This window comes from Populus euphratica, unplaced genomic scaffold (assembly GCF_000495115.2).
Source record: "Populus euphratica unplaced genomic scaffold, PopEup_1.0 scaffold383.1, whole genome shotgun sequence".
NCBI classification, from domain to species: Eukaryota; Viridiplantae; Streptophyta; class Magnoliopsida; order Malpighiales; family Salicaceae; genus Populus; species Populus euphratica.
In genome coordinates this window covers 243,419-258,480 of record NW_011500175.1, presented here as the reverse complement: position 1 = coordinate 258,480, position 15,062 = coordinate 243,419, and the positions used below count along the sequence as shown (strand labels likewise).

The window sequence follows — 15,062 nt, the reverse complement described above, 5'->3', positions numbered from 1 at the left end:
TTAGTTTTATATCATCATTTTGCACTTGAAATATCAATAACTCCTTAACTAGAGTATGTTTTATAATAAAATTTGCAACAAATATATGATACCTCTAATTTATGGTAAATTTTTATCTTAAATACAGGCCTATCACATAAATTAAAGGATTAACTGATGAGTTTAACAACTAAATTAAGAAGACAAAGAAATGACTAAACTTAGAAAAAAGATGTCAGTTCAATCCAAACAGAACACTATTCAGTTATTGGGTTATATTTAGAGCTGTAGATCTTGGATTTCAGTTTGGTTTATATGGCTAGAAAGCTAAGACATATGCCTAAAATATTTATGTATTATACAAGACTCAATTCTATTGTTTGGAAGTCCAAATCTTACCAATAATAGAGAACTTGAAATATGTCTTAGATAAGTGATAACCTCAATTTTTTTTGTTGGAAAGCTGAGACAATTTCCTAGAACTTTCATAATATAGTCTATTCAAATTCTAATATTAGAAATGATATTTTATTTAAATAAGAAGATAAGGATTGTCACCAAATTAAGATGTGGTCACCTATTCAACAATTAGTCAACAAATTAATAACTTCAGATTTTGGCCTATAAAAGGAGGCATTTGCCATACATTTAGGCATCTTGATTTTCAGATCAAGATCATGCTTTTTATTTTTTTCCTTATATTTTTGTAATATTTAAGTTTTATTTCATGTTATATTTTCCTTAATCTTTTATTTATGCTTTTCATTTCCTTTACTATACTTATATTTTCATCTAATTTATTTATATTTATCTTCTTCATAATGTTTAGCTAAGTTTATTATGTTAAGGTGAAAAGGTTTCACTAATGGTGTTAGAATATGTATAATATAAACTCAACATGGACTTTAATTTTTATATCTAAGAAAGTTTGTTATTAACATGTCTTATCTTTTTATTTTATTAATTCTTAATACCTTATTTGTTAAATGATTAATTTAGATATGTGTTGTATGACACTTGGTACAACAAATACTTGACACTTTCACAACCAACCATATATTATAACCTATATCTATACTATGAAAGAAACTTGATTTATCTTACATCTATACTATGAAAGGAACTTGATTTATTGTTAACATAAATTAACATCATAAATTCCTGACAATATTTAAAAGTTTTGTGTTATTTAAATAAGATAATTAATATAATCACGTTAAAAATTTATAATGAACTATTAAGGATAAATCATTCGATTGAAACCTTATCTGTGTGTAATTTCTAGTTAAGTAATAAAAAGAGCTGATACTATACTTATTTGAATACCATTAGTAGATCCTCTAATCTTGACAATTGTTATTATCATTATTTAATTCTCACACTAATATTACAATCTCAAAGTCCTCTTTAACTTGTTATTATTGTTATTGTTTTTGTTGTTGTTGTTGTCATTATTGCTGTTATTATTATTATTATTATTATTTATAATTTATATAGTTAACCTCCCTATGATTCGACCCCAATCTTGCCGAGTTATTTATTACTTCGATACTCCTACACTTGGGAGAAGACATCAGTCTTTTGATTGTGTTAGACAACAACGCTCAACACTTCGTGGTATGTTCGTTCAATCATTTTTTTTTTGTAAATTATTATTTTCTTGAATTTAATTTGCCTCTTTTTTAATTTTTAGGAGACATATAATAGTCAGTTGAGGGAGAGATACAAGTATGATCCTTTGACCCACTCAGATTTGTGGATAGAGGTAGTATTAGGTGGTGGATCTGATATAAATCGGGTGTATGGATTCTTCGACACTATGACCGAGAATTTACAAGTGGCCTATAGTGTCTCAATTGTTGAGAGCTCCCAATCGGTATTAAGCTCCTAGTCTCAAGAGTTCGTGACCATACAATAACACATGACTCATCTCACCGAAAAATATAAGCGACTCTCGGTGAATTATGAACAACTCTGCTAAATGGTCGCGAACATGAGATCAGAGATAGGTTGTACGTGTGCAACCCCTTTAGCCGTATGATACTGGGAACAACCAGCCTTCTTCTTCTCCTTTAGCGCCGTAGTTGTTCTAGTTTAATTTTTATTTGTACAAATCAAATTGTAATGAATATTTGAATTTTATATTATTTAATTTTATTTTTGCATATTTCAGTTTTATTTGCTTAATTATTTTTTTATTATTCTATACAATTTTATATTAATTATTCTATATGATTTTATTTTTTAAAATATTTTTTAATTATCATCAACGAACTTACAAATGGAATCAATTCGTCAGTATTTTCCAATGAGTTGTAAAATTTTTATTGCATATACCACAATCACCAACGAAATTATTCCATCAATGGTAATACTGATGAAATCTATCCATCGGTATATTCTAGAGAGTTGAGAAAAAAATTAGTGTATATATCACTATCACCGATGAAAATATACTAACATAATAATTTGTCGGTATATTTCCAACAAAACATTTTTATATATGCATTTTTCATTTGTAAAACCATCGGTTTTTTAATTTTTTTTAATGATAAAATTAGAGAAAAATGATGAAATTATCAACGAACATTATTCCGATGGATGTATTCTGTCAATAAATTAATCGGTAAAAGTTTCACTGATGAAATAATAATTTCACTCCAACAAAAAAATTCTATTAATAAAATTATTAAATATTGTAGTGTTGGTAATAAATGTTACTAGTTGATTAGCACAATAAAAATCACAAATATTTATTCCTATAAGTGAGCTCTTATAAAAATTAATTTGTGATCCTGAATACAAAAAAACCTTCTAGAATTCGTTCCACCACCTGCAGAGATGACAAGGAAGCAGGCACAAAAACCAACAGTAGGTAGTTGTGAATATTTGACCAGGAGTTGTCGGCCCGTTCTTATACATTGCTGTAGTAGGTAGTTGTGAAACTTTGACCAAGGTACCATGCAGTCTGTAAGATTTGACCATAATTCATGAACTCCCAAACATCCATACGACGTCAATTTCATGAATGTCAGAATCATTAAGTTGCTATACAGTAGGAAGTTATCAACGTGAGAAATAAAAGAGATATTAATTTATTTCAAATACTTGGACTCTATGTAAAGTGATTTCAAAATAATTTTAGGTCATAGAAAGGAGTTTTATACAGATATATGTCATCACGGAAAACATAAATGCAAATTCGGTGCAGCCTAGAGTTTTATCATATTTATTGTGAAATTAATCAGAGTTTCTCAAAGAAATAGCATCACATGTATTAAAACTAAGCCTCTTAATAAAAGTTGTCTTCAAGTTTCATCACATGGATAAGAGATAGATTTATTAAGAAGTGATGGGATCATGTCCATTTATTTCTCGTGCAGTGCTCAGTCTGCATGTTTTTATTATATGTGTGTAAATGATTCCTAATATATATATATATAATATATGTATATATGTATATATATAGCTGTAGATAGACGTTAGTGCTAGAAAGGAGAAGCAGTAGATAGACGTTAGTGCTAGAAAGGAGAGCCACACTTTATAATACTCTACATGATATAGAATGAATCCAACCGCCACAACAAAAATAAAGGTATGGAATTATGAAAATAAAATTTCAAACTCAAATCCTTGTCGTTGATTATCTCATGGACAACTTTTTATGGGAACTGGGACGTTATATATATATATATATATATATAATAGCGGAACGCGCGCAGTAGACCTGTATTATGGAATATTGGAATGACTGTTTTTCAAGAATTGTAATTGGTGTCCAGGCAGTGTCTCAAAATTCAACATTGTATTTCTAGCTTCTACATTGCTCATGATTTAATGTACAAATCCCAAAACTCAACTCCATAGGAAGCTAAAACAGTTGATCTATACATTTCAATCTTTTTGTTTTTTTTATTGGCATACTAAATATAATATAATCACAAGAACGTCCCAAATATTATAGAGTACTGCAACTATAGCTGTCTTAACGAAATTACATTTTCTTGGTGCTGTCTTAACTCTTGTGTTCCTCGTTGTCATTATTAGGCATAGAGGCACTGTTAAATACAGAAAATGGCAATGCCGGTTGAACCTGACTACTTCCCTTCTGCGATGTCGAAGATGACAATCCATTGAAACAGCTTGATGCACATCCTTTCCCGTTCTGGGACAATGAATTGATGGAGAATGCCGATGTAGTCATGGTCTCGCCAAAGTTCAAATTCTGTCCAAAAAAATTCTGATCCCCGGCCCTTTGGTTTCTATTGTTTGCATTTGCACTACCTCCACCTCCAATCATTGATGAAATAGCCGTGGCGATTACTGTTCGAAAACTTGGATCCGACGTTATTGCCTTTGTTAAGGTATCTGTTAAAACCTGTTGAGAAGCTGCGGCCGGGTGGTTCTTCTCCATGAATGATTGATATAATTGTTGATGATTATAGGATCGTGTACCATAATTATGGAGCCCGTTTCCCCATATTGGAGGTAGAGAGTTGGGTTCGGTGGAAGAAAAGTTAAGACTTGTTGATGGATATCTTGAGGTTGAACTGAAGCTTGAAGAGAACCTACCGAAAGGAGTAGTTGAAGTAGAGGGAGAGGTGGTAAGGTCTAAAGTAATTGTTGGGAACGTTGGCGAGGAAGAATTTGGAAAGTAGATTTGCTTTGCTCTCAAATGATCGTGAAGACTGAAGCTTAATCCGTTGAGTTCAGTACGAGCAGAGGTCGCATTGATATGGGAACCAAGGCCTTGCTGAGAGGTTGAAGAGCCAGTTAATAGCATCGAAGCAGCTGCCGAGGTGGTAGAAGCCATGGCTGTGGCTGAAACTGGAAGTGGGTGGTTATGTGTTCCTTCATATGTAGTGATCAAGATCGACGTGTCCTCAGCACATCTTTGCACCTGAAATCATGTTTGAAAAATTGTTCAGATAATCTCTTCATGTATAGAAAAGGAACTCCTATAATTTTACGTAACATAATACAAATAACGACTCATAAACTTGAGGAAACGTCAAGTGTAGGCGTTATGTTAACGAAGGGTTTAGCGACTCATAAACTTGAGGAAACGTCAAGTACAGTGTAGGCGTTATGTTAACGAAGGGTTTTTACCTGTTTTCTTACTGGACATAATGGTGCAACAGTGCAACGATAATATGCTCGTGGGCATGGATTTCCTTTGGAAATTTTCTGTCCATATTTCCTCCACTGGCATCCATCATTCATCTGTACGTAGTGTTCACAGCACGGAATTTAGAAACTAAACGCCACAGATATTGAAAATCAATTCAACTTCATGAAAAGTTAAGGAAAGTTTAGATCAAGTGACCAATATTACTATACTACTTACTGTGGGTGTATCACATCTTGTTCTCACACAAACCCTAGCTCTTTTCGCTTGGCTTTGTTGTGCAGCCTCATCATGATCTCCATTTCTTTTTGGAATAATCTTGCTCGGGGGCCATGTTTCTCCAGCTTCTTCCTTCGGTTCTTCTACACTTTCTGCGGGGCTTGGATTTGACACAGTTTCTGTGGATGTCAGAATCTTGGAATCCAATCCAAGAGTCAAGTTAGCCTTCAACTCTTCATTTTCCCTACTTTTGGCAGAGTTCGTAGACTTGTCTTCCTTCTTAGGCTCGCTTGGACTTCTTCCAAGGCAAAGTGACACCAGCTCATTAGATTCTTCAGTTTCATCATGGGATGGGGCTGAATCTGTAGATTGCTTAGAACTAGTTTCGTGCTGAAGTATGTCGAAAAAGCGCAACTGGAGAGACTGGTAATCTTTCTCAATTCGCTCCAGCATCATCTTTAATCTGTGATTTTCTTCTCTCACATCACCCATTTCGCTTTTGGCAGATTCAATTACTTCCTCCTGATCAACAAAAGAAAGTAAAAGGTTCATCAGAGAAGGATTTTTGTCAACCATAAAATTTGATCAAGAAATTAAGAAAATATACTTCTATCAAAACAATTAGGAAATAATATAGAGTAATTAATATATAAATTCATATATGCTTCCCAAAAAAGAAAAAGAAAACTCCTGAGCATCTGTAAGGTATAAACTAAGCAGCAATTATCATGTTGGTCGGTCCATCGTATAAGTTTTATGCAACCTACACACACACATATATGAAAGAGATCTGATAATCATAAAAGAAACAAACCAGACAATAAGTAAAAGAAAACATAAACCACACTTTCTTATGATCTGCTAATATGTAAAAGACATCAACAGGGTCGTTGTTAATCTAAAGCCTCTCTCTCTCTCTCTTTTTCTCTCTCTCTCTATAATTTAACAGTCAGCTAATGCTTGACTCCTCATTGTTGGATGAAGATGGCTTCATTTTGTAGATCTTGCAATTCTCCTTTATTTTTAACCTAACCATATGACAGTCATTAACATGTATGAATGTATTATCCTAGGCCGTTGACTTTTAAAATCATCAGGAACAGGAAGATTCTAAACATGGAAAATTATTCTGGAGATCGATCACATGCATAATACATTTCAATATAGATAACATGAAAACATCAAGTTCAGTTGATTTGGTAATCATATGATCGTTCATTAATATTCAGAAAAGGCGATCATAGAAACTTTGTAAATTAAGTACCTTCTTAGCCTCTTGACTGCTGCTTGAATCTTCACGGCTAGTCAATCCAAATTGCACCGCCCTTTCTTCTATAGCTGCACCACCGGAACTTGACATTTCGAAAACACCCTTTTCAGTAAGCCTCTTTTGCCTTTGATTTTCTAACTATGTGTTTTTGCAGATCGTTTCTTCTTTATGAGCTCCTCCTTAAATATAAATATGAATATCCTTGCGTTTGCTGACTTTGATGTATACATACTTGTAGTATATATCTATAATTTTATCCGGTTATTGCGCAGCTATACAAAAAAAATGTCAACACCCCAAACTCATTAATTTCTTTCATTATTATAATGACATAAGAGTAAACAAATATAGGCAGAATTCAACTTCAACGTTTTCACAGTTAAGACCTAGCTGAGAAGACAATAGATTTTTTACGAGAGAGAGAGCTAAATTATCGGCGGCTGCCAGTACCATCTTTGAAGCTTCGTACAAAGAGAAGACTTTCACATTGCTAACGGTCAATGTCTATGCTACTACTGACGTCTTAGATCCGGTGGCCGGTGGGGGGTCAGCCTCTGATGATGCAGCTGCCTGTCGTATATTATCGTTGTCAAGTTCCTGGTCAATGCGCTTGTTTAACGCGGTGTCTCTGAGGCATATTGCTGCTCATGCCATTGACCTTGTTGGTGTTTATTCGTATTATTCATTATATACACACACACAAGCAACTTGCAATATATTGCATCATGCAGTTCTTCAAAACCACAAGGTATCGTATAGATTAAGGTATTTTATTTTAAATGTTACTTGTATACGTCGATTAATTGATCAGAAAGTGTGCTACAAATGTAAGATTGTATAGGGAGCTAAAAGAAGTAATATGTTCTCTTAGCCCGAAAAAAGAGTAAAAAATTCAACTTTTCAACTTTCTAATACGATTTATTTATTTATTTATTTAACAGTCAGAGTCCTCAATTTTATTTTATTTCTGCATATTTAAATATAAGTATCTTGTTCCACGGCGGAACCAATCAATTAATAGATAATTAATTCACATCTAAATTGACGTGCTTGGAGGAGACTTTTTTTCTTGCAACGCTTATGATTTTGGTTTCAAACAGAAATGAATCACATGGAAAGGTAAATTTATTTTTTAGCTGAGCTAACATTATCTTTAAACTTGAATTCTTATTGAAAAAAGATTTTCATAGAAAAAAGTTGTTGGGGTTTAGAATTTTTATTGAACCGGTTAATTAAAATTATTATTAAACTAGTATTTAAAATTCTTGATGAAATATAACAATTTGAGCTTATAATATTCCTATAATAAATATAAGAGTCATGTATTCAAAATTATGTATGTATTTTGAACATCAATGGAGGTTAAAATTGTAACTGCATCAAATTTGAAAAATTTATTCCACCTATTTATAGTAAATTATGATAAGTAATGAAATTTTTTAATTTTTTATCTTAATTTTAACTGAATTTTCTTTGTATTTATAACATCCCAATTTATTGATTAAATCTATACTCTTAAAAAAAAAAGAGTTTTTCATACTTAATTCAATCATTCTAGATTACCTTACTATATCCATAACATAATTCATAATTTCTCAAGCATCATTAAGCTCGTTTCCTTCTCTCTTTTTTTATTCCAAGGCCCATATATCAACTTATTAATTTAACAATTTATTACTTCTCATTCCACTATGTTATTTGCTTCCATTAAATTCATTGTGCACAAATTTCCAGTTTTTAAGATAATAAGCATTGATTAAGAACCAAAATTAACATAATTAATATCAATAAATATTCTAATTGATATCCAAGACCCATTTAAATCAAGTTATGTTAATACCATTTATCATGGTATCACAACTTTCTATATTTCCTATAGTGCCAAAACAAATGTAACTTCATTCACATCATTAGCCTTTATATCCTAGAATGACTATTCAAGTTATGAATACTAATATCAACATATTCTTATTAATATCTTTAGTTTAATGATTTGGAAGATAACTTAACACCATATTAATGTTGATATTAATATAATCCTATTAATATCATTATTAACCTTCATGGTTTGGTATGATTTGAAAGATAACTTAACACCATGTTAATGTTGATATCAATATAATCCTATTAATATCATTATTAACCTTCATGGTTTGGTAGGCTAATCAAGTCTTTATTAATACCAATACCAACATTGGTTAATTTTGTTGATATCATTAGCTTTATGATTTGGTAGACTATTCAAGTTCATTCAACATATTCCTTTCCTTCCTTAAGGTTAAATGTCAATGTTACTAAAATTCTATTGACATCATTAGCCTCCATAATCATAAATGGTGATGTTCTCCCATTTCCACTTGGAATCATCAACGACTATAATTTTACAACTGGTATTTGATGTTCTACCTTTACTTGTTGATAAACTTGATATTTTACTATATATTCTGCTATTTCCCTCTTCATAGTAGGTTACCAATAGTATCGTTTAAGATCTTGATACATTTTAGTGCTTCTAAAATGCATTACAAGCCTAGATTTATGACTCTCCTTCAATATCTCCCTTTAAGGGTTTTATTCTCTGTCATGTAAATTCATCTACCCATAGCCACTAGTCCATCATTTAGAACTTGGAATAGGGTTGCAACTCCTTGATTCACCTTCCTCCTAATCTTATATACTTCTAGATCTAACCACTATGCCTCAAATATCTTATATTGAATCACAAAACATACTTTAATGTGAGTTAATAAAGATAAGTTGGGCTTGCAACTTAATTACAAATTCACTCTTTATAACTTTGTCATTTCCTTTTTATGCTGAACTCCTACATGACATACCATGACTTTTTCTTTTTGACTTAAAGCATCTGCTACCACATTAGTTTTTTCTATATAATAGTTAATCACATAATCATAATCTTTGATCAATTCCACTAAATACTTTTGACAAATATTCAATTCTTTTTATAATAATAGATATTTTGAACTCCTATGATCTATAAAAAATTATGCTTCAAACCTAAATAAATATGATCTTTACACCCAAAGAGCAAACACCACTACTGTTAATTCTAGATCTTTTACTGTGTAATTTACTTTAAATGATTTCAATTGTCTTGACAAATAAGTAATTACCCTTCCATTCTACATCAACACACTTGAAACCCATTCTAAAAGTGTCATTTTACACTACAAATCATCTAGGCATCATATTTATCTTTATCTCATAACCCCTAATAAATAATCTTACTTCATCAATATCTTTATTTTCTCCTAGAGGTGTCAATTCAAAGGCATCATATTTATCCTTATCTCATAGCCCCTAATAAATAATCTTATCAATATCTTTATTTTCTCCTAGAGGTGTAATAATTGTTACTCCCACATTCAATTTACTAGATAAAATATGTAATTCATTCACAGTCCTATATGATATAAAGGAATGACTTGCCCTAGGATCAAATATCACATACATCAACATAATATTTAACAATAAAGTACCTTCTACAAAATATGGGGCTTCTCTCACATCCTCTTAAGTCATATGATACACCCTCCCCTAGGTCCTCTCCTCTTGAAACTGGGTTTGCCCTTATTAGCACTAGCATCAGGTTTCATGGGTCTATTTATTATAACTGAGTACTATTAACTTTAAGTAGAAACGTTTTATCCCTAGGCACCCTTTTGTTGTCACATATGGACATTCTTTATTCATGTGGGTGGTTTCCTCATATTATTAATTTCTTATCGCAAGATATACAAAATCTTTCCATCTCTGTCCCTCACCTTTGTAAATATAACACCTTATTGGATAGCTGAACAATCCCTATAATGTCTTTGATTGCACCTGGAATACAATGGGTACTTGGGTTCCTACTACTTCAATGACCCGACAAAATTAGCCACCTCTTGCCAACCTAGGATAAAGTTATTTTCTCTCTTTAAAAATTAACTGGTATCTGACTATTTTTCCCCTTTTTTAAAAGGGGAGGTCTACTCGTGGAAAATATAAAATCTTTTCTCTTTACTACTACAAACAATCCTTATTTGGCTTTTATTTTTTATTATCATCTTCGATCACCCTCTTTATAGTCAGTACAACTTATACGAACTCTTTTCAAATCTTGTCGGAGCCCATCTTGTAATCTCTCTATGTAATGACATTTAATAAAGAGGTATGTAGAGGCAAAAGTAGATAAATCTTAAAATCTCTTTTCATATTCCAATACTAACATGTCTCTCTATTTTAGAGCCAAAAAATCATATTATTTGTCCCTCTTATACTGCTAAGAGTAATGTCTCTCCTTATATTCTTCATTCAAATCCTTCTAGGTGAGAACCTCATTAGACCTCTTTTCCTAAACTGTTTCCTACCAGGAGTGGACACTCTTTATAAACAGATGAGTCACACAATTAACCTTCAACTCCCTTGGAATTGATATCTGAGAGATCATCCTAGATCATCCTTTTTTCCTTCCTTAACCAATGCCCAACTACTTTAGCATATTCCTCACCTAAATAAAATACTTATATAAACTTCTTCATGCCTTTCATCCATTAAACTAGAGTGATAGCTTTTTTAGCCCTAAGTGCTATGCTAGAAGCTTCGGCCATCCCCATTGCCACTGACCTAATTAGTTGTTCTATAAAAGCTAGTTCAGAGTATGATGTAGGAGTAGCAAGTGGTGTTGGTGATAGGGGGTCTATTTGTTGGCCCCTACCTATTTGATTCCTCAAGCTATAATATCACAACTCAAAATGATGCAATATCATCTCGTTATCCAGCTGACTCACCCTATTTAGGGGGGCGCAGAAGGTATTTATGAAGTGATATCTGATAATAGATCATCCTCTTGATCCTCCTCATACTAAAAATCTCAATCTCTTTTTTAAATCAGGGATGCATTAACATTAGCCCCTTATATGGTGTGAATTATCATACAACACAAATTAGGTTTATATTAATGCTTTAGTTCCCTAAATAATGATCATTACTGTAATACCAACTATAACAACCTTAAATTTAGAAATTTTATTCCAATAAACATTTATAGTAAATTACAAGAAAAAAAAATATATTTTTCTACCAAAATTTTCGCAAAGTTTTCTCTGTATTTATAACATTCCAAGTTTTTTACTAAACTTGTACACTTAAAAACAATGCTTTTCATACTTGATTCAGTCATCCTGGATCATCTTACTATATTTATAACACAATTCATAATTTATCAGGCATCATAAAGTTGGTTTCCTTTTCTCTTTTTTTCCTAAATACACATATCAACATATCAATTTAGATCTTCATAAATAAAGGACAGTTTATCACTTCTTATTGCAATATGTTATTTCTTGCAATTAAATTCCTTGTACACACATTTAAATTTTCAAGGAAAATAATCAATGATCTCCATCACTCATAACTTGATTTAACCTAATTATTAATAATAATAATATAAAGAATTGGTTTACCATTAACATACATACATACATACATATATATATATATATATATACATATATATATCATGGAAGATTGGTTTGGGATCAATATCAAAAAATAAGACTTTGTAAATACCAGGTTTCCATTTTATGTATATACTACTTAAATAGTTTTTTCTCCTAAAACTAACCTTAGCAAATGGACATCACATATCTTAGATAAGGCATTGTGCAACTAGTTTTTGAGGAAAATAAAGGTTGATCAACTCAGGATCAACAAGATAGAATGAATGCCAAAATTAGTTTATTATTTATTCTTATAAAAAATACACTTTGATCTACCTAAAAAAACCTTATTTAAAGGAATAAAGCTTAGTGTAGTGAGCCAATAAAAAGATGTATTGTTAGAAAAATAAGAAATTATCCTTGATAACCTTTATTTTGATCAAAGAAAAAGGTTAAAAAAAGTGTTTGATAATGCTCTGGTTGCTTGCTTAAACACTACAAAGATTTATTAAGATATATTCTATAGAGTAAAACTTACTTTATAAGATTAATTTAGAAGTATATTCTCGAGTTATGTATAATTGATATTGAAAACCTGTGTATCCTTTGCAAAACAAATATAGAAGAAAACAATAGAGTCTTTCATTGCTAAAATAAGTGTTTAAAAACATTAGTTTAAGGAAAGGATTGTTGAAATTAAAAGAGGGTTTTCATATAAAAAATCTTTGTGTTTAGAATTTTTGTTTAACTAAGTAAATAAAATTCTTATTAAACTAGTATTTAGACTCATTGTTGAAATAAGATAATTTTACATGTTTGCAAAACTATGCATGTGCTTTGAATATCAGTTAAAAAGAGGAGGGAGGTTGAAATACTTTGTGTTGCTATTTTTATTAATAAAATTACTATTGACCAGAATTGGGCAAATTTCCTAATATTCAAAACTATTCTAGTGATTTTTAATTCAGCTATAAGCTCTTCACAAGGTTGTATCTCTCGGTAGCCAATTTTTCCAAAAGTTTGAATAACTCTTGTTGCTAAGAAAATAGATATAGAACAGTTTACTATTTATAAAACCTGCAGCCATGGACCGACTAAGAAGGAGCAATTCATTTCTTATTCCATTGCCTTAATGCACACCCCATTAATTAACTAGTTGCTGATGATTTTTAACAAGTTTCAACTCTTTCAGTCCATGTATTTTGCGTACAAAGTTCCACGACTTTAATAATTGGCCTGAACATGTTCAACTTACATCATTGAATTTGATATTTAGTTAAATTAATTTAAAACGACCAGTTAGAGCTATGAGATGACTGTTGGTTTAATTAATTAATATCTCCATGCATGTTGTATGATTTATTTTAAATTATCTGGAGCCTTTAAATTAAAAAATAAACTAGCCGATTAGAAATTAAGTTATATGGTCAGATCGATTGTCATGATGATGAAGTAAACAGTGGTTATCTCCATTGCTCGAGAATTTCCACAGTTTTAAGATAAAAATATCTTACAATAATCTTTTTCAACTCCCATACAAGTAAACAATAATGTGAACCATTCCCTTGATTTCATGGCGAGGAAAGAGATTTGTTTCTTTTTTTTGTATTTGGGTTTGAATTTTTTTATAAATATTTATTATTTTTGTAATGTTTTACCTATCTAATAAACTTGTAAAATATTTAATGAATTCAGAAATTAATTATAGTATATGTAAGCTGATTGGATATCCCGATTAAGTTATTAAATAATAATATAAACCATGTTTGTTTTATTGCCCCACTTACAAGGATTCCATTTGTAAAAAGAGTATGACTTGCAAACACACACTCAACAAAAAAAAAGAAAAAAACACCTTGCCATTTAAAAGATGAACAAAGGAACCATTATAAGCAACTGCAACTTGTATTTAAAAATTTCATATATTCTATTAATTCTTTTTTTTTATTAAATCTTATGTTTAAATCAGAATGTGGAAGTGGCATGGCGTTTTGAAGTCCAAGGAATATATAGTTTTTTTTTTCATGTGCATATTTCTAAAGCCTCGTTGAAATTTGAATTTTTTTTTGAAAAAAAAGTTTTCTTAAGAAATAATAAATATTAAAAAGAAAAGAGTTCTCTTAAGAAATAAAAATATAGCATGAGGTTTCATGATCAAGACTTAGGTTCTGCATGAGGTATTAGGTAAGTATTAGATCATGATGGTCAATGCCAATACATAGAATAGCAGCCCTTAACTTGGAAACAAGAACGGGATGATAAGTTCGACATGTCATTTCACTTCTTTCATTAAAATCCAAGATATTTACCGGAGAATTTTTTTTAGAAAAAAAAACTTAAAAAATACCCTCTAGTTATATAGACAATTTCAATCTTACCATCAAATAAAATTTAGTATCAAATTAGATGGTTAGCTTGTGCTATATTATGAGCTCGGATTAAATTTTTCCTCATGTTTCAGATGATGATAATCATAACTAACTTGAGTTAACTTGATCTATGCATGACTTGATATGTAAAATTAAAATAACTCTATAGAAAAAAAAATTAAAAAAATCATAAAATTCAAGACCCAAAAATCTAATATCAATAAATAAAATAAGAAAAAAAATTATTTTTTTAAATAATGTTAAAGAAAAAACATAAATAAACACGAGTTAACTTGACTAACTTGTAACTTTTAATTTGAAATTGAGATTTAAAAAAATAAATTTTAAAAAAAACCAAGTAAAAAAGAGCTAAGTTAAATAAAACAAAACAATAAAATAAAAAATTTAAATTAAATAAAAAAATTATTTAAAATAAAATTTTAATTTTTAGAAGGGATAGTGTGAATCTCTAGACTATCCGAAAGAAAACATAGAAAAAATATCATTAAAGCTCAACTGTATATTTGCCATGCACACATGTCTCACGAAAACAAAAGGGATGACATGCCACTCTAAATGCTATCAAGAATGATTAAGTGCGCGTAAGCTGGCCCGGACCCCCCACGTAAATTAAAAAAAAAAAAAAAAGAATG

The 15,062-nt window shown here is 30.6% G+C and overlaps 1 protein-coding gene across 1 annotated transcript; it reads right to left on the bottom strand.

Moving 5' to 3' along the window:
- Positions 1–3,843: 3,843 nt before the first annotated feature.
- LOC105111434 (probable WRKY transcription factor 72) lies at positions 3,844–6,788 on the bottom strand. The gene is made up of 4 exons (XM_011006777.1): positions 6,591–6,788; positions 5,327–5,848; positions 5,089–5,202; positions 3,844–4,879 (listed from the first exon to the last, which is right to left on the bottom strand). Exons 1-4 carry the CDS (start codon positions 6,684–6,686, stop codon positions 3,995–3,997), a joined length of 1,617 nt encoding a protein of 538 aa, XP_011005079.1. The 5' UTR covers positions 6,687–6,788; the 3' UTR covers positions 3,844–3,994.
- Between the last annotated feature and the right edge of the window lie 8,274 nt (positions 6,789–15,062).

Bases quoted from the DNA above. Each gene is read 5' to 3' on its own strand.
- LOC105111434 (XM_011006777.1), bottom strand. From the start codon at position 6,686: ATGTCAAGTTCCGGTGGTGCAGCTATAGAAGAAAGGGCGGTGCAATTT. The intron at 5,849-6,590 runs GTACTTAATTTA...TTTGTTGATCAG, and splicing joins GCAGTCAAGAGGCTAAGAAG to GAGGAAGTAATTGAATCTGC. The intron at 5,203-5,326 runs GTAAGTAGTATA...CACTACGTACAG, and splicing joins CAAGATGTGATACACCCACA to ATGAATGATGGATGCCAGTG.